The 23774-nt window shown below is 36.3% G+C and overlaps 3 protein-coding genes across 4 annotated transcripts; 2 read left to right on the plus strand and 1 right to left on the minus strand.

Annotated features, from left to right (window-relative positions):
• Positions 1-395: 395 nt before the first annotated feature.
• Positions 396-10250, plus strand: LOC117618857 (notchless protein homolog). The gene is made up of 13 exons (XM_034348601.1): positions 396-701; positions 1271-1352; positions 1491-1580; positions 1981-2106; positions 2720-2847; positions 3008-3207; positions 3579-3642; positions 4608-4718; positions 5451-5588; positions 7947-8089; positions 8168-8222; positions 8839-8895; positions 9566-10250. The coding sequence occupies exons 1-13, from the start codon at positions 555-557 to the stop codon at positions 9647-9649; spliced, it is 1425 nt and encodes a 474-aa protein (XP_034204492.1). The 5' UTR covers positions 396-554; the 3' UTR covers positions 9650-10250.
• Positions 10251-11449: 1199 nt separating this feature from the next.
• On the plus strand, positions 11450-16234 carry LOC117620079 (pentatricopeptide repeat-containing protein At3g46790, chloroplastic). 2 transcript variants are annotated; one of them, XM_034350171.1, is made up of 7 exons: positions 11450-11828; positions 12649-12762; positions 12876-13013; positions 13343-13447; positions 13533-13655; positions 13839-13934; positions 14086-16234. In XM_034350171.1, the coding sequence occupies exons 1-7, from the start codon at positions 11568-11570 to the stop codon at positions 15961-15963; spliced, it is 2715 nt and encodes a 904-aa protein (XP_034206062.1). In that variant the 5' UTR covers positions 11450-11567; the 3' UTR covers positions 15964-16234. The 2 variants fall into 2 exon arrangements, with proteins under 2 accessions (XP_034206062.1, XP_034206063.1); XM_034350172.1 differs by lacking the exon at positions 11450-11828 and adding an exon at positions 11850-11986.
• Positions 16235-16350: 116 nt separating this feature from the next.
• On the minus strand, positions 16351-22281 carry LOC117620082 (tetraketide alpha-pyrone reductase 1-like). The gene is made up of 6 exons (XM_034350176.1): positions 22164-22281; positions 18073-18242; positions 17801-17992; positions 17188-17356; positions 16749-16935; positions 16351-16647 (listed from the first exon to the last, which is right to left on the minus strand). Exons 1-6 carry the CDS (start codon positions 22279-22281, stop codon positions 16503-16505), a joined length of 981 nt encoding a protein of 326 aa, XP_034206067.1. The 3' UTR covers positions 16351-16502.
• Positions 22282-23774: the final 1493 nt, after the last annotated feature.

Here is a 23774-nt window from a genome sequence, read left to right on the forward strand (position 1 = left end):
GGGGTCGATTTCACAGGTTTAAGTGTTGTTAAGTGGTTTACCACATGTCAAAAAAATAGAAGGGAAACATGTCGGCACATGACATTTGGTAACAGTAAAATTGGACTCATGAATGGGTTAGATGTTGTGTGATAAAGTGTATTACGGTGTACCATGAGTGTTTTTGGTAGTTAAATAAGATGTACTGAGTTAATTTTATAATTTGATTTAAATATTAGGGTGCACTTAGATTATAGGGTGTACTCAGTTAATTTTAGGGTTCATTTAGCAACACTCTATTAATATTATCCTTAAACCGGTTAAGTTTCTTCTTTTAATCTGAGCCACAAAATTCATCCAACGGCTACTAAGGCCCTTCCCGCATCTATCCCTCCTCAACTTGACATCCCGCGCGTTAGAGAAAATCAGTACGACTAAAACCCTAAGAAACCCATTTGTAGCATAAACCCTAAAACCCTCGTCCCCAATTTACTCGCAGTGCCCAAACCAAAATACTAACCCCGAAATCTCAATTGTATAGAAGATTAAGTTTTGAATTTGAGAGTTCAGAAGCAATGACCATGGAGGTGGAACCAGAGGGGAAGAATGTGATGTGCCTTCTGACGGACCCAGAAGGGACGCCATTGGGAAATTCCGTATACCTTCCCCAAAACACCGGCCCGCAACACCTTCAGCAAATCGTCAATCAGCTTCTCAACAACGTATGCTCATTTTCAGCTCTTCTTTGTAAAATTTTGTCTCTTTAACTGCTTTTTTTGGTTGTTGAAAAATTCGGCTATGTTGAATTTAATTTTATGATTTAGTTAAAATTTCTGTATTACACTTTAGGTTCCATTTGAAGAAACCACTTCCCCTCAAACCTAAAAAAGAGACGAAAAAAAAGAGTACTATGACTTTTTTCTTCTTCTTCTTTTTGTGAAGTTTTCAAATTCACCTGATTAAAGCTGTAGAATGTCAGTTAGTAATATAAATTACTAAGACAAATTGAAGACAAATATATTTCTTTTGAACTGATAGGATTGTAGCAGTTTTTGTTGCTGTTGTTGTTGCAAAGAACTTTTCTTTGAGAAGAAAATGTGACATAGACACATGCGTCATTTATAAGTGATGCAGGCATCCTCAAGAATTACAGTTTTATGGGTGCGTTTCGTATAATACAAAATATATTAGCAAGCAATGATTTATGGCCATTGTTGTGGATCCTGCTTCTTAGTGTGGTGGTTTTACATGCTCACATAAGTAATGACGTCTGCATTTTGTGTTTGTTCAGGAGGACAAGCTGCCTTATGCTTTCTATATATCAGATCAGGAACTTCTTGAGTCACTTGGAAAATATTCGGAGAAGAATAAAAGTTAGTTAAATCATGACAGAAGTATCAGTTAACATTTCATCTTCCATAATTGTGTATATCTTAAACAATTTTGACAACTAAAGATTTTGGGCTACTTTTTCATTTCATACACTTTTCTGGTAAAAAAAACCTTGGCAGTTTCTGTTGAGAAGGTACTGAAAATAGTTTATCAACCACAAGCTATTTTCCGAATTCGTCCTATTCATCGGTGCTCGGCAACAATTGCTGGTATGGGTGTTTCTCTCCTATCCATGTCACACTAAGGACGTATTTATTGCTAAATAGCATGGATTTTTCTCTTTAAATACACTCCCTCTTACCCCCCACCACCCAATTTTAGTTTGTAATTTTATGATTGTAATATTTTAACATTAATGGTTTCATTTTTCTGTCTTTCTTTTTCAAAAATTTTCTTTGGACAAGTGTTTGTGATATATGTTATTCTAATGTTCAGAGCTCTCTGAACCGAATAATTTTTTAGGCTTCATAATGGACCTGATTAATTGTTTTTTTTTGTGGTCAACCTTTCTCCGGATTGACTCACTAAATGCCAATTTTTGTTATTAATGTGCAGCTTGAATTTTATTTTGTTTATTATTGAATCAAAGCTATTGTTTTGTCATTGCAGGTCACAATGAAGCTGTACTTTCAGTTGCTTTTAGTCCTGATGGCCGACAGTTGGCGAGTGGTTCTGGTGATACCACTGTCCGACTATGGGACCTTGGTACTCAGACACCGTTGTACACATGTACAGGTTTGGAGTCTGGGTTTCATATCACTTTCCTAGTTTTGTACCTTTTGAACTTTTGTACACTATGAAAACTAATATAAGACAGCAGAAAAAATTTGTGTATCAAAATAAGAAAAAAGAAAAGGAAATTACATATAACTTGGATATTTGAGAAAATATTTTCCTGGATTACTGTAGTGACTAGAAATGGATAATGATTTTTTTTTAGCAGGATGGATAATGATTTTTTATTTTATTTTTAGCAGGATGGACAATGAAATTAATTATTTTTATTTTAAGGTTTTGTCACATAGACCATATTAGATGGGGAATTTTACATGCTGTGGGTTCTTAGGGTGAAAGCACACTTATGCTTGCTGTGGTGTGCTGCATAATAAGTGAGAATAAAGTTATTTCATCTTTTTGTCATTTTAAACTTTTTTCTTTGATGATTCACATTTAAAAATACTTTATTATAATGTAGAAGTCATCTTCATATGTCACGCCTTAGTGAAATTTTAACCTTATTATTCCTTTTTTTTCCCACATAAATTTATAAGTTAAGAGGATTGTCACCCCCTCATCGTTATTACCTTTCTATTATTTGCACAATGAAAGTACACCTTATTTTATTCAGGACATAAGAATTGGGTCCTTTGCATTGCATGGTCGCCTGATGGTAAACATCTTGTTAGTGGGAGTAAAGCCGGGGAACTCCAATGTTGGGATCCACAGACTGGGAAGCCATCAGGCAATCCGCTTATAGTAAAGTTTCTATACTTCAATCACTGATCATTTTAAATTTCTCAGTTGATTGCTACATTTTGTAATTTGTTGTTTCTGACACATATGAGGACACACCTTTTCTATTTTGTTGTTTTCGTGGATATGTGGTTGATGAAATATTATTCCATTAATTTTTTAGGGCCATAAGAAATGGATTACTGGAATCTCTTGGGAACCAGTCCACCTGAACTCTCCCTGTCGACGCTTTGTAAGTGCTAGCAAAGATGGTGATGCACGCATATGGGACGTTACATTGAGGAAATCTGTTATATGTCTTAGTGGCCACACACTTGCAGTGACGTGTGTAAAATGGGGGGGAGATGGTGTTATATATACAGGGTATGCTTTTTTCTTAGTTGTTGCAACGATAATGAAACAAATTTATTTATTTATTTTAATGAAAAAAGGAAATTGTTATTAGCACTCACTAGTCATTTCGACTTATGTTGAAATCTATTTACACCATGTTCCCTTGTGTTGTAAGAAAACCCTCCAATTGGTTTTAATTCATGATCTCGTTACTTAGAAATGAAAGAGAAATAATCGGATGAGTCGATTTGAACAGATTATTGAATTTGTTCATTTGAAAAAGATTCTCAGGTCAAGATTTCTGAGATAACAATATTACTAGCTCATGTAGTTTTGAAAACATTATTGAGCTGAAGTTCTGTACAGATTTATAACAAATATCTCCATCTTAACTGTCACAGGTCCCAGGATTGTACTATCAAAGTCTGGGAGACCACACAGGGGAAGCTAATTCGTGAACTTAAGGTAAGTAAGACACAGCTTTTGGTTCATGGTTAGTTCAGTTACTGTGATTTATGCTTCATTACTTGGTCGCTTTTGTAAATATGCAATTTTTTTATTGTGAATACCTAATTTATTTTCCTCTCCAGGCAGTGGTTTGGTGTAGTCTCATGTCAATAGAATTCTTTCCATACCCTTTAAATTATTTCTCTATGCTTTATGTTGATCTCGAGATTTGTTGATTTGATTTGGTTTTGTATTAGATATTGCTGAGTGCTTAACTGAATTCTAGTGGTTTTCTTGAGGATTTCAACAATAATATATTTCCCTCTCTTCTTTCAGACCTTGTTTCATGAATTTCTTATATAATGAACTGTTGTCTGTGTCCTGTCTGTATTAGCTATTGTCTATCTTTTTATTTATTAATATTCAAATTTCGAATATTAAATCATGATTTTGTAATTTAGTTATTCTGTTATTTGTTTGTTTCCTATTGTTTTTAATCAATATGATCAGAAATATGCTTATCTCGTGTAATTTAGTATGGCATGTCTATGGTTTGTTGGTTGTGTTAGATAAGTGCTTCTTGATTGAAGTCTAGTGATTTTTTTTGAGGATTTCAATTATAATCTTTTCCCTCCAGTCTTTCAGACCTTATTTTATGATGGTTTATAGGCTGTTATGATGTTTCCTTTAAAGGTTTTCAGATTTCTTTTATAAGGAACTGTTGTGTGTGTCACGTCTGTGTTAGCTATTGTCTGTCTTTCTTAATAATAATTCAAGCTTCGAATTCTAGATCATGATTTTGTAATTCAATTGTTCTGTTGTTTTTCTTTTTAATCAGTTATGGTCAGAGATATGCTTATCTTGTCTAATTTAATATTCCTTGTCAATGGCGCTTGTTGAAATTAATTTGTTGATGCTCATGTATCTTGTTTATTAATATTTTACATTTCATGATCTTGATATCTTGATATTCTACGGTTTAGGGTCATGGTCATTGGGTTAACTCTCTTGCATTGAGTACTGAATATGTTCTTCGTACTGGAGCCTTTGATCACACCTGCAAGCAATATTCATCTCCAGAGGAAATGAAGAAAGTACGAATTCCTTCACAAACATTACATTTTGTTTTGAAATTGTAATTCGTTTTATGTGCATCAATGCCATCCAATTTTTGTTGTGCTTACTGTAGTTCCTTTTTTTTTTTTGGTTGGGGTGGGTGTTATTCGCTGTTGAGGGAAAGGCTTCAGGTTTGGTTGTCTAGATCATATCTGTTCGTTTTTGTAATGCAGATAGTATATTGTTGTATCTGGTGGTGTTTGGTTTCTTCAAGTCTTATCTTGAGTATAGTTCTTGAAAAATGTTTTCTTTTGATCTCCATTGTTGCATTCTTCTTTAATTGGGAACTGCAAATTCTTGACCTTCGATTGAAGAGTTGTTAAGCTGGAATAGCAGTATTGAAGAAGTGTGTATTGTGGATTTTTAGGATGCTGATTCTTTCAGAACTCACTAAGCTTGAATAGAGTTTTCTTTTTATGCTTTTATTTTGCATGCTTGTAATTACTTTCGGTGCCACACACCCTTTTTGTGATTATTAAGTTACAGTAGCTGGCTAAGAGGAAAATGTCTTCTGATATGATTATCTTTCTATCTGTCTATCTATCTATCTATCTCTCTCCCTCTCTCTCTCTCTCCACTACGTTATCCAACTGTTTGTATTGTTTTGTGACAATAGTTTAGCGGCTATTTCTGGGAAGATTTACCTGCATAACATTTTTCCTCTTTTTCCCTCCAAGGAACTAATTATATTTTCATTTACTGACATATAGGCAGCCTTGGAAAGGTATAACAAAATGAAAGGCAATGCCCCTGAAAGATTGGTTTCTGGATCTGATGATTTTACAATGTTTCTATGGGAACCTTTTGTCAGCAAACACCCGAAAACTCGCATGACAGGTCATCAACAGGTAAAATAATTTTTGTAATGCCATGTTCCGTTTTGAATTGCAGTCCAAGTTGTTGATCATTGTTTTGGAGGCGCAGGACTATCTTAGTTTTCCAACTTGCGTTCTTCTGTCTACTTATGAGTTATGGCTTAAAATAACAATTGCAACTAAAATTTCCTACGTTGCTCCCTTTCTCTTTCTTTCTTTATCGCTCTCTCTCTCTCTCTCTCTCTCTCTCTCTATATATATATATATATATATATATATATATGTATGTATGTATATTTTTCAGAAAAAGGTAGTTACCCTTTTGCGTTGTGCAGTGTAATTGTTTGGTTGGAAGAGTAATTGGTCAAGTCTTGATGAGATGGAGGAAGCAAATTTTCTTTTGGGGCCAGTACATGTTTAGCTTCTGTTTGGGTGTTCTCGTCACAGAATTTTAGGGATATTTTATTTAGAATAAGAACTAGTTTTCTGAAAATAATTGTGGGAGCTTGTTTGGTTACTTTGGTAGCATGTTTTCACACAATTTTCTGTTTTCCATGATTTTAGAACCGAAAACCGTTTTCAAAATGAGGAGCCAAAAGGCCCTTTTTTAATTTCTCACTGCTTTTCGCTGCCACTTATACTATGTCATGCCAATCAGCAGAAGGTGTTGATTCCATCTGTTATACTGAGTCTAGCTTGGGTGCAATTCTTAGGCTAATCCTTTTTTTCACAGTAGATGAACTGATCTCCAATTTTCAGATGGCAGCTTGTTTTAATAATATGCATGATTTATCTTCATGGCAGTACCAGTTTTGAACTTAGAACTCTGATTAGTGCTTGCTCTTTATGGTTACCGGTTACTCATTTACAATATGGAGGATATATATAAATATAGTTCTGGTGCTGTTTGTTCTTTATGTGTTCTCATGTTCATGTTTATGATAAGATGATAGTTGAATAGAGAAGCTTATGAGAGATTTCTTGTGGGAAGGCTTGGATGGGAAAAGTAACCACGCTGTGAGTTGGGAGGTGGTGGGCAAGGCAAAATTCTGTGGAGGGTTAGGGGTGGGTTCGTTGAGGGCTAGAAGTGTGGCTTTGCGGGCAAAATGGCTTTGGCGGTTTCCTAATGAACCTCATGCTCTTTGGCATAAAGTGATCAGAAGTATTTATGGAATGGATACAAATGGGTGGGATGCTAAACCTGCGACTCGGGGATCTTGCCGCTGCCCCTGGAGGGACATTTCTAGCGGCTATAATCTGTTTCTTCAAGGCTGTGTTTTTGTGGTAGGTTCTGGAGTTAGGGTCAGATTCTGGGAAGATGACTGGGGCAGGGGTGGTGTTTTGAAAGAGGTGTTCCCAAGACTCTTCAATCTGTCCAGGAAGCAAAACCACAATATTTCCTCTTTTGCGAGCTCGGATGGGCTCCTTCTCAGCTGGGATTTTGGGTTCAGAAGGAATCTCAATGAATTGGAGATAACAGAGGTGGCTAGATTGTTGGATCTATTGGAGGGTGTGAGGTTGTTCACCTCCAGATTGGATAAGAGAATATGGAAGTTTGACCCCTCTGGTCTATTCACCTGTCATTCTTTCTGTTCTCATATTCAGAATTGTGGTGAGGGGAGATCTTTCCCCCGTACACTCAAATTTGGAAGGCCAAGACTCCTCTGAAAGTTAAGATCTTTGTGTGGCAAGCGGTGTTGGGAAAACTAAATACTGGGGATACTTTACAGAGACGTTGTCCCTATTTGTGCATGAGCCCTCACTGGTGTGCTCTATGTAATATGGCAGGGGACAGCGTGAACCATCTCCTTCTTCATTGCCCTTTCTCCCTAAAGTTGTGGGAAACATTATTGCAAGAAGTTAATACGGTGTGGGTAATACCAGAAGGCTGCTTTGAACTTTTTTCCATCAGAATTGATGCTTTGGGAAGGGGAAAGAAGGCAAAAGTTCTCTGGGGTAGTCTGATGCAGGCAGTGGTTTGGAACCTATGGCTGGAACGTAACAGGAGAATTTTTGAGGATTATAAGGGAGTGGGAGTGGCAGAGTTATGGGATAGAGTGAAGTTTTGGGCTGCCCTTTGGGCATCAACTTCCCCTGCCTTTAAGGATGTACCCTATCCTTCAATTATGCGCAATCTGCTAGCTGTAGTATCTTAAGGGGCTGTTTTATGTTTGGTTGGCTAGTTAGGTGTTGAGTGGCCTTGTGTCTTTTTCGTCGGCTAGTGTTTTCGTTTATCTACAGTCTAAATGTCTTGTTTTGATCCTTACAATTTGAATAAAAATGTTTCTATTCAAAAAAAAAATAAGATGATAGTTGAAGCCAACATATGAAGTTCCAATTTTTATCATTTAAGCTTTATAATGGATGTTTGAAAATGTTTTTTGCCAACAGCTTGTAAACCACGTTTACTTTTCACCTGATGGGCAATGGATAGCAAGTGCCTCATTTGATAGGTCTGTCAAGTTATGGAATGGTACTACAGGAAAATTTGTTGCAGCTTTCCGGGGCCATGTTGGCCCTGTCTACCAGATCAGGTCTGAATTGGAATTATTATATTTTGGATAATTGCTTATGTTGTGTGGCTAATTATTACATTGCATGTTACCTCACAGCTGGTCGGCAGACAGCAGGCTACTTTTAAGTGGCAGCAAAGATTCCACTCTGAAGGTAAAACATTTACTCAAAATGAACTTTTTTATTTTATTTTATAGTGGTGATAAGAGATCTTGACCGAAGGAGTGAGGTTGTTAGATTTCACATTGCAAATGGGGAAAATAATTGAAATGCGATTTCTTTGCATTTTGATAGTTGTATATGTCACCAAAAGAATCATCTCAAATCTTACTAGTGGTTTAAATCTCAGTTTGTATGTAAGCTACATGAGTTTTCATCTGCATGACATCTAAGTAATTTAAGCTTGTATATCCAGCCTAATATTGTTTCATACATCAGACAAATAAAGTATTGTTTTTTTAATTTCCCTATAGTCACTTTGCCATTCTAAGGCGGATTTCTTAGCTTTGACCAGGAATTTTGTGGTTATGTACATGGTCATGACGCAAACATTATTGGCAACCTTGATCTTTATTTTCAATTCCCCGATTATTGAATTTTTCATCAAAAATATGAACTCCCAGCTTTTGGGAAACTAAATTCAGATTCTTTTTTTTTTTTTCCCCGTTTTATTGTTTACTTTGCTTGGGGTACTATGCACTTTTGCTAATGGTAGAATTTCTCGTGGTTGCATCCCTGACCTGTGAATGAAATTTATTTGATCATCTAGGTTTGGGATATCAGGACACGGAAATTAAAACAAGACCTTCCAGGACATGCAGATGAGGTATGTTTTCCCTTCACCTCAAAGGCAGTTGATCTATTGTTTTACATTTATTGAAGAATGCTTGGGGGAGAATTGAGACAGACATATAAGAAGATACCAAAACAGATACCAGTTACAAACTACAAGGGGATGTCAACTAAATCAATTGACGTATTCCTCACATAAAGAAAATGCTAAAGGACTTACGCAAGTCTTCTATTTCTACTCAAATGCGTTTTAGATATTACATGAATTAGATTACCCCGTGCATACCTGAAGGGCCTGCACCAGTAAACCAGTCTTGCTTTACCTGTCTTGAATATTCACAAAACTCAATAGAAGTAGACACAAGTTCGGCTACTTCGAGGGAACTAAGTCCTCCAGATTTCTGTCTGATGACCCTTATTATTCATAAGGGCATACCAGTTAATTCCACAAATTTATGAAGACAAACAAAATAGATATCCATATCCAAACTTTAGATTATTACTAAATCAATAGACCTTCACTATAGGCAACGGTTGTACAATTTTTGGATTCTTCTATTTCTAGTTTTCTTCTAAATTTTCTTTGGTATTGCATGAAATAAACTATCCCATGCACGAGTGACAAGCTTTACACACGTCGTGATCGTGCCTCTTTGTATTGGCATATTGTAACCTATTTTTGAAATGTGAATTGTTTTTGAAAGGTTTATGCTGTTGATTGGAGTCCAGATGGTGAGAAGGTAGTTTCTGGTGGCAAGGATAGAGTTTTGAAGTTATGGATGGGCTAGACTAATCGTGGTAGGCCGAAGTACGAGCAACTACATAATGGAAATGTTACATGATGGTGATAATTGAGCATTGAAGTGTTTGGTATGATATACATACAAGTATACTGCACGACTAAAGGGATATGAACAAGAATTGGGAATTCAAGTATCGTCACAAGGGTTTTTGAAAGAAAAAGCTCCTGAATCAGCATAAAAGTTTTTTATCCATTGGGGTGAGCTTTTCTGCTTGCTGTCTGAGGTGGAATAGCGAGGCAGCCAATTTATGAGTGTGGGTTACTTTTTCTTATTTAGTCACGCCGCAAAGTTTTGTTTTGTTCTTTTTTACTTTTATTCATTTTCCTGGTCAAATATCTTATGTCAATTTTTAGTTGGTAATCAGGAAATGTATCCCTGCAACAGATTTCCACATTTCTTAGCTAAAATAATCCGATTGATGATTGTCATGCCGAATGTGAGGCCGGCTTTTGTTGAAATATTATGCAAATGAACGCATGAATGGTTTTGCAAGTTGGCTTAGGGGTTTCAGAACATGGACCAAATCCTGTAAAACAGAAATGGAAGTATCATCTCCATCTTATATGAATTGAACTGGTCAGTCGTCCCTCGTGTTGCAATGCTCCTCGTAAATTTTAGATATTTTGTTGGAAATTGTAGCTGTTTTTTGTCATCTCCATTCTGGGGCCTACACTACAATTTTCATGACGCTGGAAAACCTATAATTGGCTGAAAACTCTGTGCTCTTATGCCTTCTAAAATGAGTAGCGATGACAATGTAAAGCTATTATAGGATAATAAAAATGCTGGGGTACTAGCTACTTCGGCCCCAATGGGAAAGACAATAAAAGTAGGGTTATTCGTAGCAATGGTCCCTCAATTATACTTGGAGTTACATTTTGGTCACTCAACTTAAATATTAGCTGTGGAGGTCGCTCAATTGGGTGTTGTGGTGCACCATTAGTCCTACTTCGGCCCCAAAGGGAAAGACAATAAAAGTAGGGTTATTCGTAGCAATGGTCAGTCAACTATACTTGAAGTTACATTTTGGTCACTCAACTCAAATTTTAGCTGTAGAGGTCGCTCAACAATGTCATTCATAGAAGGCCGGAATCTACTACGAAAAGGGCCATTGGAGAGCTTAATTCACATATGGAAGCAAACAAAGGTTAAATAAAGAAACCATACCCCTGCCAACTGGATTCAACCCAGTGAAAAATGACATTGATTTGTAGGTTAGTGGTCTCACGTTTGAACTCCCATGACACTTTAATAGTGTGTTTATGAGGAAACCCCCTCCCCATCTAGTTTAGACTATCATCATTTTGGACATGTCAACAAAATTGACACCAAATAAAAACTAATGACATAAGGAACAAAGGCAAACATGGAAAGATAAAAAGAAAATACACTAACAAAATTGGAAAAATTATGTTTCTTTTGTAATGTAAAAACTGACCTTAAAGCGCATGCCAATTAAATTTTTATTATTGAAAATTCTCTTTATGCCTTTTTTAATATAAAATTTGATTGAATTTCATAAAAACTCGACTTAAATTTTTGTTAGACTTCTATTTTTTGTGGGAAAGTAATTTATACGGCTTTCCATTTCCCAAAAAAATTTACTTTTTTTCTTTATGTTTTTATTTTTATTTTCCGATTTCTTAATGTTTTTATTAAGTAAGGATATTTTGTGAAATTTTGCAAAGTGAAAGTACAGAAAGTAATGCGTGGTCCCACTTTCTAACTTCTAACCCTATCAACAGAAAAGCAGTCTTCACTCCCAAACAAACGCAAAGGGTTTAAACGCAATCCAAAGGGGAGGGTTTTAGAAACAGCCAACGGTTTCTTGTCTACCCAAAAACCCTAGCCAGTGAATGTAGTTTGTTGAAGCTCAATGCTTCTTCATCACCAATAAAGGGTCATGGCTGCTCTGGCTCACGCCCTGCTCGGCATTCCATCTCGGTGTGGTCTTTGCCGAGCCATTAATCCCAAGGAAGAATTCAAGGTCTGCGCTTGGGGGTTTTCCAGAACAGCAAGTAGCTCTGGAATCTGTATTTCTAGGGTTCCAAGGAGGAAGAATGGTAATCTCACCGGCCCTTGGATGCTGAATGCAGTTCAAACCCTCATCGTCCACAATGCTCCAGCTCAGGCCACTGTTGAAATCCCGGTTACCTATCACCAGGTCACTGCTTTATTTATCTATTATCTTTAATCAGTCTCTGTTTAGTGTGGCAGTTTGGTTAATTGGGTACTGAATTAGTTGCTTTTTGTTTTGTGCTGTTAAGCATGCTTGTAATGCGATTCTGTTTTCGAAGCACTAAGCTAAGCAATACAAGAAGGGTGAGCTTGTGTTTGGACTAAATTATTCACTCTTGCCATTTGTTTTGAATTTACTTGTGGCTATTCAGCCCAGTTGATGAATTGCAGTAAAGCTCTGGTGTGAACTGTGTTTTTTTTTTTTTTTTTTTTCCTACTTGCCCATATGGGGCAATTCTATGTCTTTGGTCATGTGTCACAAAAATTCATATTTGCAAAAAGGTTATTATGTTGTAATTGTATAGTGAAATAGGGATTTGGATGCCATTAGCTAATACTATGAGCTTTAATTTCTTTTACAATTGTGTCATTGCATTTACAGATTGGATGTCTAATTCTGTGGTCAATAATGAAATTATTTAGAGTTTTTAGATTCAATGTGCTCCTATCGTAGGTTTGTAAATTGATGTTTTGTCTGGCTACGTTTATCATTTCATTAATTCCTTTTCCCCTATTTCCCATATTCTGTGTTCCACTGCAGTTATGTGTGCAACAGAGTGAGCTTAAATTGTTGAGCAGCCATCCTTATAGTAGTTCTCAGAGTCTATATGGCATATGAAATTTGTGTAATGTTTACTCGTGGGAACATGATTATGAAATGCATCGTTGTGATAACATGTCCATATTTTCTAAACTTTCTTATTATTCTGCATTTAGTAACTTAATGCCACAGAATCAACTTGCAGCTTATTGGTGTTCCCGATCAAGCTGAGAAAGATGAGGTTGTTAAATCAGTAACGGATTTGAAGACTGCTCAAATGGATGATGGTTACACCATAGATGCTGTTAAATCTCGCCAGGTAGAGTGGAATAGGGACTTGACAGCTATTTTGTTGTAAATCTTATTAAATCCTAAAATTAAATTTTCTTCCTTACGTCTTAATTTGTTCTCCTGTTTTCGGTTTCTTTCCAGGATCTCTTAATGGATGTGAGAGAAAAGCTTATTTTTGGACCAGAATATTCTGGTAATTATAAGGGAAAGGTTCCACCTAAATCTTCCCTTCGAATCCCTTGGGCATGGTTGCCAGCTGTTCTTTGCCTGCTTCAAGAGGTACAGCTATGTTTCGTACGATGTACTTGGTTTAGTGCAGGCTTAGTTTTTAGCTTTCAGTTCTTGGTTTGAATATATATAATTATTTAACTAATTTTTCATTTCAGTTAAAGAAATATTCTTAAACACTTGTTGAATAGTGATTAAATTCTATTCGGAAATTGATTTAGTGTAGTTTGTAGTGAAACTCATCTTGAAACCTTGAATTTGAGTGTGAAATGTATCCTCCCATTTCTAATGATTAGAAATTTTGCATCCTGTTTTTACTAAAAAACAAAAGAACATTTATGGTTTTGTAAGATTGACATCACTAGATTTCTCCAATCCAGGTTGGTGAAGTAAAGCTTGTGCAAGATATTGGTCAGGCAGCTGTTCGGCATCCAGATGCCAAGCCATATATTCACGATCTTCTTCTTTCTATGGCACTAGCTGAGGTAAGGAATTTCAGAAAGAGGTCACGATCTTGTACCATCCTTTTTGTTGCAACCTCCTTTTCTTATCTTAGGTGCTTTTTTGAAGTGCGCAACTGCAAAGATTGGTTTTGAAAAGAACAGGGTGTCCCAAGGATTTGAAGCTCTTGCTCGTGCTCAGTGTCTTCTAAGGAGTAAAAAGTCTCTTGAGAAAATATCATTGTTATCTCAGGTAATGTTCACAACTTCTATGTGCTTTTCTATTTTTTTTTTTCTTCCAGTATTGAACGATTTAGCAAGGCATTTGTCAGTTCAGTCTACTCTATGCTGGTCCGTTGCTCCAAAACAAGAGAAAAGAGAGTCGTGTAGCTTGTTCTATTTTGTTAACTTCAGTGCTTATAATACTGTTTTGCAGATTGACAAAGCTAAAGCTATATGTGAGTGTCTTATTGCATCAGAAGGTAATGATCTGAAAATTGCGGAAGCTTTTTGCCTGTTTCTTCTTGGTCAGGTATGTTTCTCACTTTCCTCCAAATGTTATATTTTTCACTGTTTCATTGAATTATTCTTGGTATCATGCAAAAGCATGAATTTCCTTTTGTTTTTTCAAATTCTTCCTTGTGCTTTCTCAATTGAATACTCAGTGATATATTGGCTTCCAGGATAATGAGGCTGGAATTGTTGAAAAGCTTCAGAAGCTTGATGTGAACAAAAATAAGTTAATACAGTCTCTATGTAAACAAGGAAACCTCAGAGAAGCCCTGCAATTCCTCCCACACGAGCCCAACCCGTCCCAACAGACCTATGAAATCTTAATACTCTCTTGCACCCGCCATAAATCTCTCTCTGATGGGCTTGACGTGCATCGCCACCTTGTAGAAGGTGGGTGGGACCAGGACCCTTTTCTGGCTACCAAACTCATAGAGATGTACTCAGAATTGGACTCTATTGACAATGCACGTAAGGTGTTTGGTAAAACTCGTAAAAGAACTATTTATATGTGGAATGCACTCTTCAGAGCACTTACGTTGGCAGGTCATGGAACTGAGGTGCTAGATTTGTATCAACGAATGAATGCACTTGGGGTTTCATCTGATCGTTTTACTTATACGTATGCAATCAAAGCTTGTGTTGTCTCAGAGTGTTTGAGTTCATTCCTCCAGAAAGGGAAGGAGATTCATGGACATATTTTGCGGCATGGATATGGGGCACATGTTCATGTTATGACCACTTTGTTGGATATGTATGCGAGGTTCGGGTGTGTTTCTTATGCCATTAGTGTGTTTGATCTGATGCAGATTAGAAATGTAGTTTCATGGAGTGCTATGATTGCGTGCTATGCAAAGAATGGGAGGCCTTATGAAGCCTTGGAACTGTTTCGGGAAATGATACTTGAGGCCCATGATTTGTTACCCAATTCTGTGACAATGGTTAGTGTGCTTCAAGCTTGTGCAGCTCTTACTGCTCTGGAGCAAGGGAGGTTCCTTCATGGATATATCCTCAGAAGAAGTCTTGATTCAATCCTTCCAGTTATGAGTACCCTTATCACAATGTATGCCAGATGCGGTAAGCTTGACTTGGGTGAACGAGTTTTCAGCATGATGAATAAGAAGGATGTTGTTTCATGGAATTCTTTGATTTCAAGTTATGGCGTTCATGGATATGGAAAGAAGGCAATTCAAATTTTTGAAGACATGGTCTATCATGGAGTATCACCGAGTCACATTTCATTCGTTAGTGTCTTGGGCGCGTGTAGTCACGCAGGTCTTGTTGAAGAGGGGAAGATGTTGTTTAATTCTATGGTAAAAGAACATGGAATATATCCCAGCGTTGAGCACTATGCTTGCATGGTGGATCTGCTTGGTCGTGCCAATCGGTTCGATGAAGCAGCCAAAGTCATAGAAGATATGCGGATTGAACCAGGTGCTAAGGTTTGGGGTGCTCTTCTTGGATCATGTAGAATACATTGTAATGTTGAGCTGGCGGAGAGAGCAAGTAAAAGGCTATTTGAGCTTGAGCCTAGGAATGCTGGGAATTATGTACTTCTAGCTGATATTTATGCTGAAGCCAAGATGTGGGATGAGGTAAAAAAAGTGAAGAAGCTTTTAGAAGCTCGAGAACTACAAAAGGTCCCAGGTCGGAGTTGGATTGAAGTTAAAAGGAAGATATACTCATTCATTTCGGTTGATGAGTTTAACCCACAGATGGAGCAGCTCCATGCATTGTTGGCTGAATTGTCAACAGAGATGAAGGACAGAGGATATAAGCCGCAAACTAAAGTTGTCCTATATGATCTTGATGAGGAAGAGAAGGAACGAATAGTATTAGGCCATAGTGAAAAATTAGCAGTTGCATTCGGACTCATAAATACCAAAAGGGGGGAAACTATTCGGATTTCCAAGAACTTGAGGTTATGCGAAGATTGTCACTATGTTACGAAGTTCATTTCCAAGTTTGCCGATAGAGAGATTCTGGTTCGAGATGTGAATCGCTTTCACCATTTCCGTGATGGGGTTTGTTCATGTGGGGATTATTGGTAGTTGCAGGCTATTATTCGTTTCTTTCATTATTTTTCCCCTAATAACTAAAGGAGAGAGGTGTTTGAGGTTATAGAGATCTTAAAGGTGTATACTGTATAATAGGAACACTCTGTTAAAAATTATACATGTTCTTTGAAATCCTCATCAATAAATGATTTTTCTATTTTTGTGATTCATATGGGGATGGTTGTAATTTTCTCACCCTATACTCCTTTTTGTACCACTGATTTAACCCAGATTGTGGATTAATAAAGACTTCAATTTCATTTCATTGAATTCAAGCAGGCCATAAGTTATTAGGATAAAAACTCAATGAGAAAAAGTTGATAGAAATTGTTATTATAAAACAGATAATTAAAGACACATTTGGTTGGTATACCAGAGATTGAAAAGTTACTTCATTTTAATTCATTTTCAATGGAGCTGAACATTGGGGGCAAATACAGACATATATAGAAAGTCTGAACATGAAGAATATTACTTTCACTATCTCTTTGGATAAACTTGAGCAATGAGCAAGCTGCTGCCAGTTGCATAATTCAAACCTTGAGGAAGCCCTTCTCCTTGAGGCTTTCAACAGTGTCCCTAAGACTTACTTCCAGTGGAAGGAAATTAACTCCCAAACTTTTTGCTTTTTCCTGTGATACTTGATATGTGGGTTCAGAAGGATTGGCCTCCTCATATCTGCCAACAATGAAACGAATAAATCTTTCCTTCCCTTAGAAATTTGTCATATTCGAAAAAGAAAATTGCCATTTTGTGGCATTTTGCAAATTATAACTTACTTTTCAGGTGGGCACAGAGAGGGATGAAGTTCATGTAAAATCTTCAGAACCTTGGCCATGGGTGTAACATGTCCAACTAAACAATATCTTCCATTAGCTGAAGGAACCTCAAATGCTTGAACATGAGCTGAGGCAACATCTCTAACATCACTACATGAATAAATTGAACTGTTTACATCTTCAATATCTGCATGCATAGAAAAGAAACAAACTTGCATCACAAGAATCATCTAACATCAAATGACTAACTTTAAATGTTATTTTGTTACCCGAACCAACATTCCGTTAACATTCGATAAACATTCCTAATACTCTAAGAAAATGTTTAGACACTCAACAATTATGCTAGCTGCCTCAACTAAGTTAATTCTGACTCTCCATCATAGTCTGCTCTAACCAAGCAAAGATAGAAAAATCATATATGGTTGCTGATGTGTACCGTTTTTGAGGTTGAGAATCATCTCCACAGTGAGATTAAGGCTTGGTTGTAAGAGTGGACCAATCACATAGGATGGATTTATGGTGACCAAGTCAATTCCATTTCCTTCAGCAAATTTCCAAGCAGCTTCCTCAGCTAAAGTTTTCGAAAGAACATACCATTTTGCGATCTGGACATAGAGAAGAGAAAGAAGTTCGTACTAAACCAAGATATACTTCATGCCTTGTTTTATGTTAAGCATACCTCAATGCAACGAATCACATGAACAACTGATTTTTTATTTTTATTTTTTATTATTTTTTTTATGGCAGAAAAAACAACTGAGATCGTTTAATTGATAGTTTAATGCAAATACTTAGACATTTTGAGCTCAAGAAGATGGACAAAAACTTGGAAGCTACTTCTGTAGAACAAATGAAGAACAGGGGAGAATAAAAGGAAAGAAGAAAGATAGGATAATTATTCATCTCCTACATAATTGGATGCAGATACTTGTAAAGGTGACAAATTCATTCTAGTTAATGTCATGTAAATACAACAAATGAATATGAATTTCATGAATAAAAGGTGTAACTTGGAAGAAGATAATAAGCATGGGAACCTACACACTTACCTTAAAATTCTCACAAAAAAAAGGATCCGAAAACCATGTTTCATCAACCACCACATCAGGGGTCAATGGTCTTCCATTGACAATGACTGCAGCCATAGAAGATGTTAAAACTACCCTGTTGACGGTAGCGAATTTTACACACGATTTTAGTACATTAAGGGTTCCCTTCACTGCAGGGTCAATTAATTCCGCCTGAGATTTTGTAGACAAAAGAACCATTTCAGTTGTGAACTCCATCAGAAATGAAAGTAAAGGGATGAATGCTACAGTACCTGAGGGTTATTGGCTGATAATAGAACAGGGGATGCTGTATGAAAAACACCTTCACATCCATCAACTGCAGCGTCAAAAGATCCTTCTTCCATCAAATCTGCTTGGAACAAATGCAGCCTTTCTTTTGCCCCATCAAGTGCCAATAAGTGTTCTGTTTTCTTTGAGTCATCTGTGGCATCACAGGCATAAATGCAAAAGTAATTAGTTCATCAAAAGGGCCCCTCCATACATATGCTCCATTTATTTATTTTTATTGGGTGATGATATTGTGTTTATATCCAAAGTTCTTTTCTAACCTTATTATCTTTCCAGTATAAGTATCCTAATGGTAAAAATATTAACTCAAAACATTTTAAAACCACGTTGTTGACATAAATATAATTGGGAGATGGTCTATTAAGGATTTTATGTTAAAGGTAGTTAAGGATTCATAATCTCAGCCATTGAATTGCATGTATGGTACATATTGAACTCACTAACACTTCTAATGGATGGCCGAGATAAGAAGTTCTTAGCCAACACTAGGTCCATTAAGGATTTTATGTTAAAGGTAGTTAAGGATTTATAATCTCAGCCATTGAATTGCATGTATGGTACATATTGAACTCACTAACACTTCTAATGGATGGCTGAGATAAGAAGTTCTTAGCCACTCTCTATTTATGCTGGTCACGAGCGTGGAGAAAAAAACTTGTACACTGTTGGCTTGATCTACAATATTGTTCACTCTCATTTCCCTGATAGCTCAAGTTTTTGGAACCTAATGGTTTTCTATCATGGTACTTGTTAGAGACATTTAGATGATGATATGTGTTGCAAGATTAGTCCATATTCATAATTGTCTAACATTAATAACATGATTACAAATGAAAACAACAACCGAAACTCACAAGTTTTTGTTGATGTGATCAAAACAAAGAAGTTGAAAATGAAAATCATTGAAGAAAAAAAAAGTTACCGAACACGTTCTCAGTACTTTTAAATAAAAAAAAAAAGAAAGAAAAAAAGAAAAAAGAAAAAAGAAAACTGTAAAAAAGATAAAATTGAAAAAGAAATGATTAGCAAGCTGGTAATTAGTTTGATACCAAGTTCAGGGAGAGAAAGGGAGAAGAAATGAAGTATAGTATATGTATATATGATTATTCTCTAATAAGTATTTAAGTTAATAATTGATTACATATTTCTAATCCCTGATGTTGGATTGCATTTATTAAATGTGTTGGTAGATTTAATATGCAACATACATACAATCCAACGATAAAGAAATATGTAATATATATGTATACTGACAATATAAGCTCATTCTAGCAAGAGCTTGATAGGCCATGATACGATGAAACTAGATGCTCTTGTTACACACACCACCTTCCTTTCTTGCTCATCCTTCTCCTCTCATCACATTAAGATTTATAGTTGGAAGTCATGGTACGTCAGCCTTTTATATACTTTGATTACGTGAGCTTAATTATTTTTAGTTCGGTCGATGATGACCACTTCAACCAAATTTTAATGATACACTACTACAAAAAGGGAAAAAGACGACCAGAAAACGACGAGGGTAGAACAAAAGACACGATGATGGCTATGGCTACAAGAGTATTACAGCTTGAAAAGTATTGCATTAGTATACCCTTGTAGCCATAACATTCGAGGAGATGTGTGTTGCTCCTAAGAAAAACCATGTTATGTTGGAACTGTAGTGTTAGGCTATGCACCCTGATCATCAGAAGTCTTTCTCTTGCTTCTATGACAGTAACCCTTCTGCTTGCTAGCGGATCCTATCTAAAGCATATTTTATTTATGTGGCTCTTGTCAACCGCTATGTGTTTCACTATCATATTGGCAATGATCACTTACCTATATGTTGTGTTGGTGATACCCGAAAGCATTATGAATCCAGTTGTTCATTCCATATACCATTATAGGCCAAGATTTTTATTATTTTTATTATTTTTTGCTTCTGCTGGTCGCTGGCTTCTATGATATTCAATTTGTAGTTTGGTTGGTCTGAAGAAGCTTAAGTGCTTATGGCACAAGTATAGACATATGCCAACATTATGTAATAGGAACATGGATGTAGGTTGCTTAGAGTAGAGGTGTCAAACGGGTCGACCCGTCTCTTTTAAAGTCGGGCATTAGGACTTCGAGCCAACCCACTTAGGTCCCGTTTGGAATTGCTTTTTTTTTTTTTGGGGGCCAAAATATGCTTCACTTTAAAGTTAACATTTTAAGGTGTTTGATAAAAATAAAATATCTTGATTATTTTAAAAGTAGTGGCCATTTGACATTAGCTTTCAAAAACAGGCTCTGGGTTGCTTTTCAAAGCTGCTTTCAAAAGAAGTAGCGATGAGCATTTAATGAAAATTTTAAATTCACAACATACCATAATTCATTTTAAAAAATGACACTACCTCTACTTCCATATCCAACTCCACCACCACCACCACCACATCCACAACCACCGTCATTCCCACCACCACATCCTCCTCCTCCTCATCCTCCGCCACCACCACCACCACCACAACACTGCTAACGTCACCACCACATCCACCTCCATAATCGCCATCCCCACCACCACCACCACTACCACAACCACCAACTTCACCTTTATCACCACCATCACCTTCACCTCCATCTCTTTCACCACCACCTTCACTCCACCACCACCACTACCACCAAATGATTAGCACATAACACTTATAAATGTCTAATTTAGTCATTATTCACAGTTTTAATCGTTTTATATTAAAATTTACCAAATAGTTTTGACATTATTTTTTGCACTAACAGCACTTTAAAAATATTGTTTACCAAATATGAACATACTTTACTTTACAGCTAATTATTTTAAAGTACAACAGAAGTAACCTTTTTAAAGAAATGACAGCAATCCCAAACTGGGCTTTAGTAAACAGGCCGAGCCAAGCATCTCTATTTATAAAAAAAAAACATTAGCTTATATATTACATTAAAATTGAAACTTCAAAAACTCAAATATGCCCCAAGGGCTAGACTATTGTTTTGGTTTAAAATATTGAAATTTAAAAAAACAAAGTCATTATTTAATTTATAAAGAAATAATTAATTTTTAACATATGTTATTTAAAAAATGGGCACAAATTTAATATTATAATGTTCTATTTTTCTTTAAAAAAAAATATAATATAATATACGGGGATTTAATGAGCCGATTCATTGAGTTGGCCAGTGTCAGACTCGACTTTGATTGGGCTCGTGTCGTGTTAGGCCATAGTTAATTAGGTCGGCCTCGTACCGTGCACAACCTGATTGGGTCCGTTTGACACCTCTAGTCACAACACAATGAGATAGAATCCACAATGTAGTATGCATTTGTGGACAATAATTTACGTATTCCTTTTTTTCCATTTACCTCAAATTAAGGAGAGAGATAGAAATAAATAAATAAAAAGAATGAGGAATATCAAAATTCCTCTTTATATTGTGTGGTAGAGAATATGGTATAAGTGTAACCTATCATGTGACAGTACGTCAACAGAAAACTCAACACATTTACTAAGTTTAGAGTTCACCATTTAAGATTTATAAGAGTTAGATGTTAATTAGAAAGGTCACTATTCACTAAGTGTAATAATTTGACTTAACTTCTAACACCACGTTCACATGTTATGCACTCTTACTGTTACATGCACCGCAAATCTCTTGTGAATTGGTTCTCTTCTCCTTGATGATATTCTTGGTGTAGCCAAAGCTAGATTAGTTTGTTCGGATTATTTTTAGTTGTTGTTGTGTTCGGGATTTATCCCTTCCAGTTTATCCACACAAAAAAAGTTCTTGGATACTTTCCAAGTTTCAATTTGAATATAAGTTTTTTTGTTTTTTCGTTTGTTTGGAATCATAAGTTTATTCACAATTTAAAATTTCATATCCAATTGTATGTGATGCCAAAATGGAAATATTCTTTCCAACATGCACCCGTAGTTAATATATACCTTGATTTGAAGAATCATGAATACTATATGTTATTTAAAAAGTGCAAATTATTATATGAGCAAATTTTAATGAAGAAAAAAGAAGAAAGAAAAGATTAGGGAATGATATATATACTGACTTGGGTCGCGAACCGTGGCTTTGACAATGTAACCGCGCTGTAATAAGAGCTTCACCAGCCATGATGCTATGAAACCAGACGCTCCGGTTACACACACCACCTTCCCTTCTATGCTCATCTTCTCTCTCTCTCTCTCTCTCTCTCTCTGTGTATATGTGAAGCTTTTAGTATTAATATATATATGGTGTTGGTGTGCTTTTTTGGTTAGAGAAATGAGCTGAACAACGACAAAAATGTCCATGGGGGCCAAAGTCAGCTAAAGATGTCCAAGTCGGCGACTACTCAACATCCACAAAAATGGAAAGATAAAGTACAACGGATGTGGTGTTATAAAATGAACTGAAATATGTGCGAATATTGAGCTGCACGTAAAGTGGATGAGACACAGCATTTAACGAGGTTCGGCTATGCCTACGTCTTCGGAGAGCAGCAGCAGTAACTTTTTACTATATAAAATAATATGGCTACAACTTTAGTGTTTACAATATGTGTGGCTCACTGAATTTTCTCTCTAGGAGAATTTCTCTCTGCTCTCTTTCTCTTCACTCACTCACCCTCTTTCTTCCTTCTCTTCCTCTTCTCTCTTTTCATCACACATTACAAGCAAATATAATGCCTATTTATAGGCAAAGCAAATGGCTTGGTTTGGTGGGTGTGTGATTTGGTTTGGTAGGTGTGTGGTTTGGTTTGGTGGGTGTGTGGTTTGATTTGGTGGGTGTGTGGTTTGATTTTGTGTTGAACTTGAATGTTAGTTGGCTATGTGGGCTTCACCCATTCTTCTTTACAACACTCCCCCTTGGAGACCACATGTCCCTAGATTGGTTGCCTCATTAAAACCTTGCTTGGAGAAAACCTAGTGAGGTAGAAAACTGATGGAAGGAAGAAAGAAGAGTACAACAATCTGTATAGCATACTTCTGGATGCTCCCTCTGATTAATATCTCCCCCTGATGTCTTCATGACTATCTTTTGGAGTGAGAATCTTTCGGAGTGAGTGGAGGATGTAGCCATTAATAATTCTCGTAGTTGAGTAAGTAAATATATTTCCAGGGAGCTATCTCTATGTAAATCATAAAATTTTTCAGAGTCCGCGTTTCCAACAAAACTTGGGCTATTTGTAAGTTCACTTGAAAGAATATGCCCGTACATGGCGTTATGCGGAAATAGCATCAAATATACCTCACATCATCCCAAAATGATGGTGATGGAGTTGAGCCTTATCTGGAAAATATGATGTCCGGTCCAATATACTTCCTGAAAATCCTTAAAGTGTCCAACGGATAATCCTCATAAAAATGCTTCAATACTTTCTTAGTATAAGCAAGAATCTCGTTGGCATAATGCTCGATCTTTAAGTCGAGACAAATATTTCTTGAACTCTTCAGAAGCTTTAATGTGTTGCAAACACATTATAATCAATATACTCACCGAGGCAATTTATGCACATTAACATTGAGTACAGATTTTGTGCTTCAGGCACATGTCCTTCAGGGACTTGCTTCATGCAATTTCAATCCTTTCAAGGATTTTGTTTAAAGGGATTAAACTTTATGACACATTATATAGCTTTAACCTAGCTATTTATACATCTTTAGGAAATCGCTTCTGGCAA

This window comes from Prunus dulcis, chromosome 2 (genome assembly GCF_902201215.1).
Source record: "Prunus dulcis chromosome 2, ALMONDv2, whole genome shotgun sequence".
NCBI lineage: Eukaryota > Viridiplantae > Streptophyta > Magnoliopsida > Rosales > Rosaceae > Prunus > Prunus dulcis.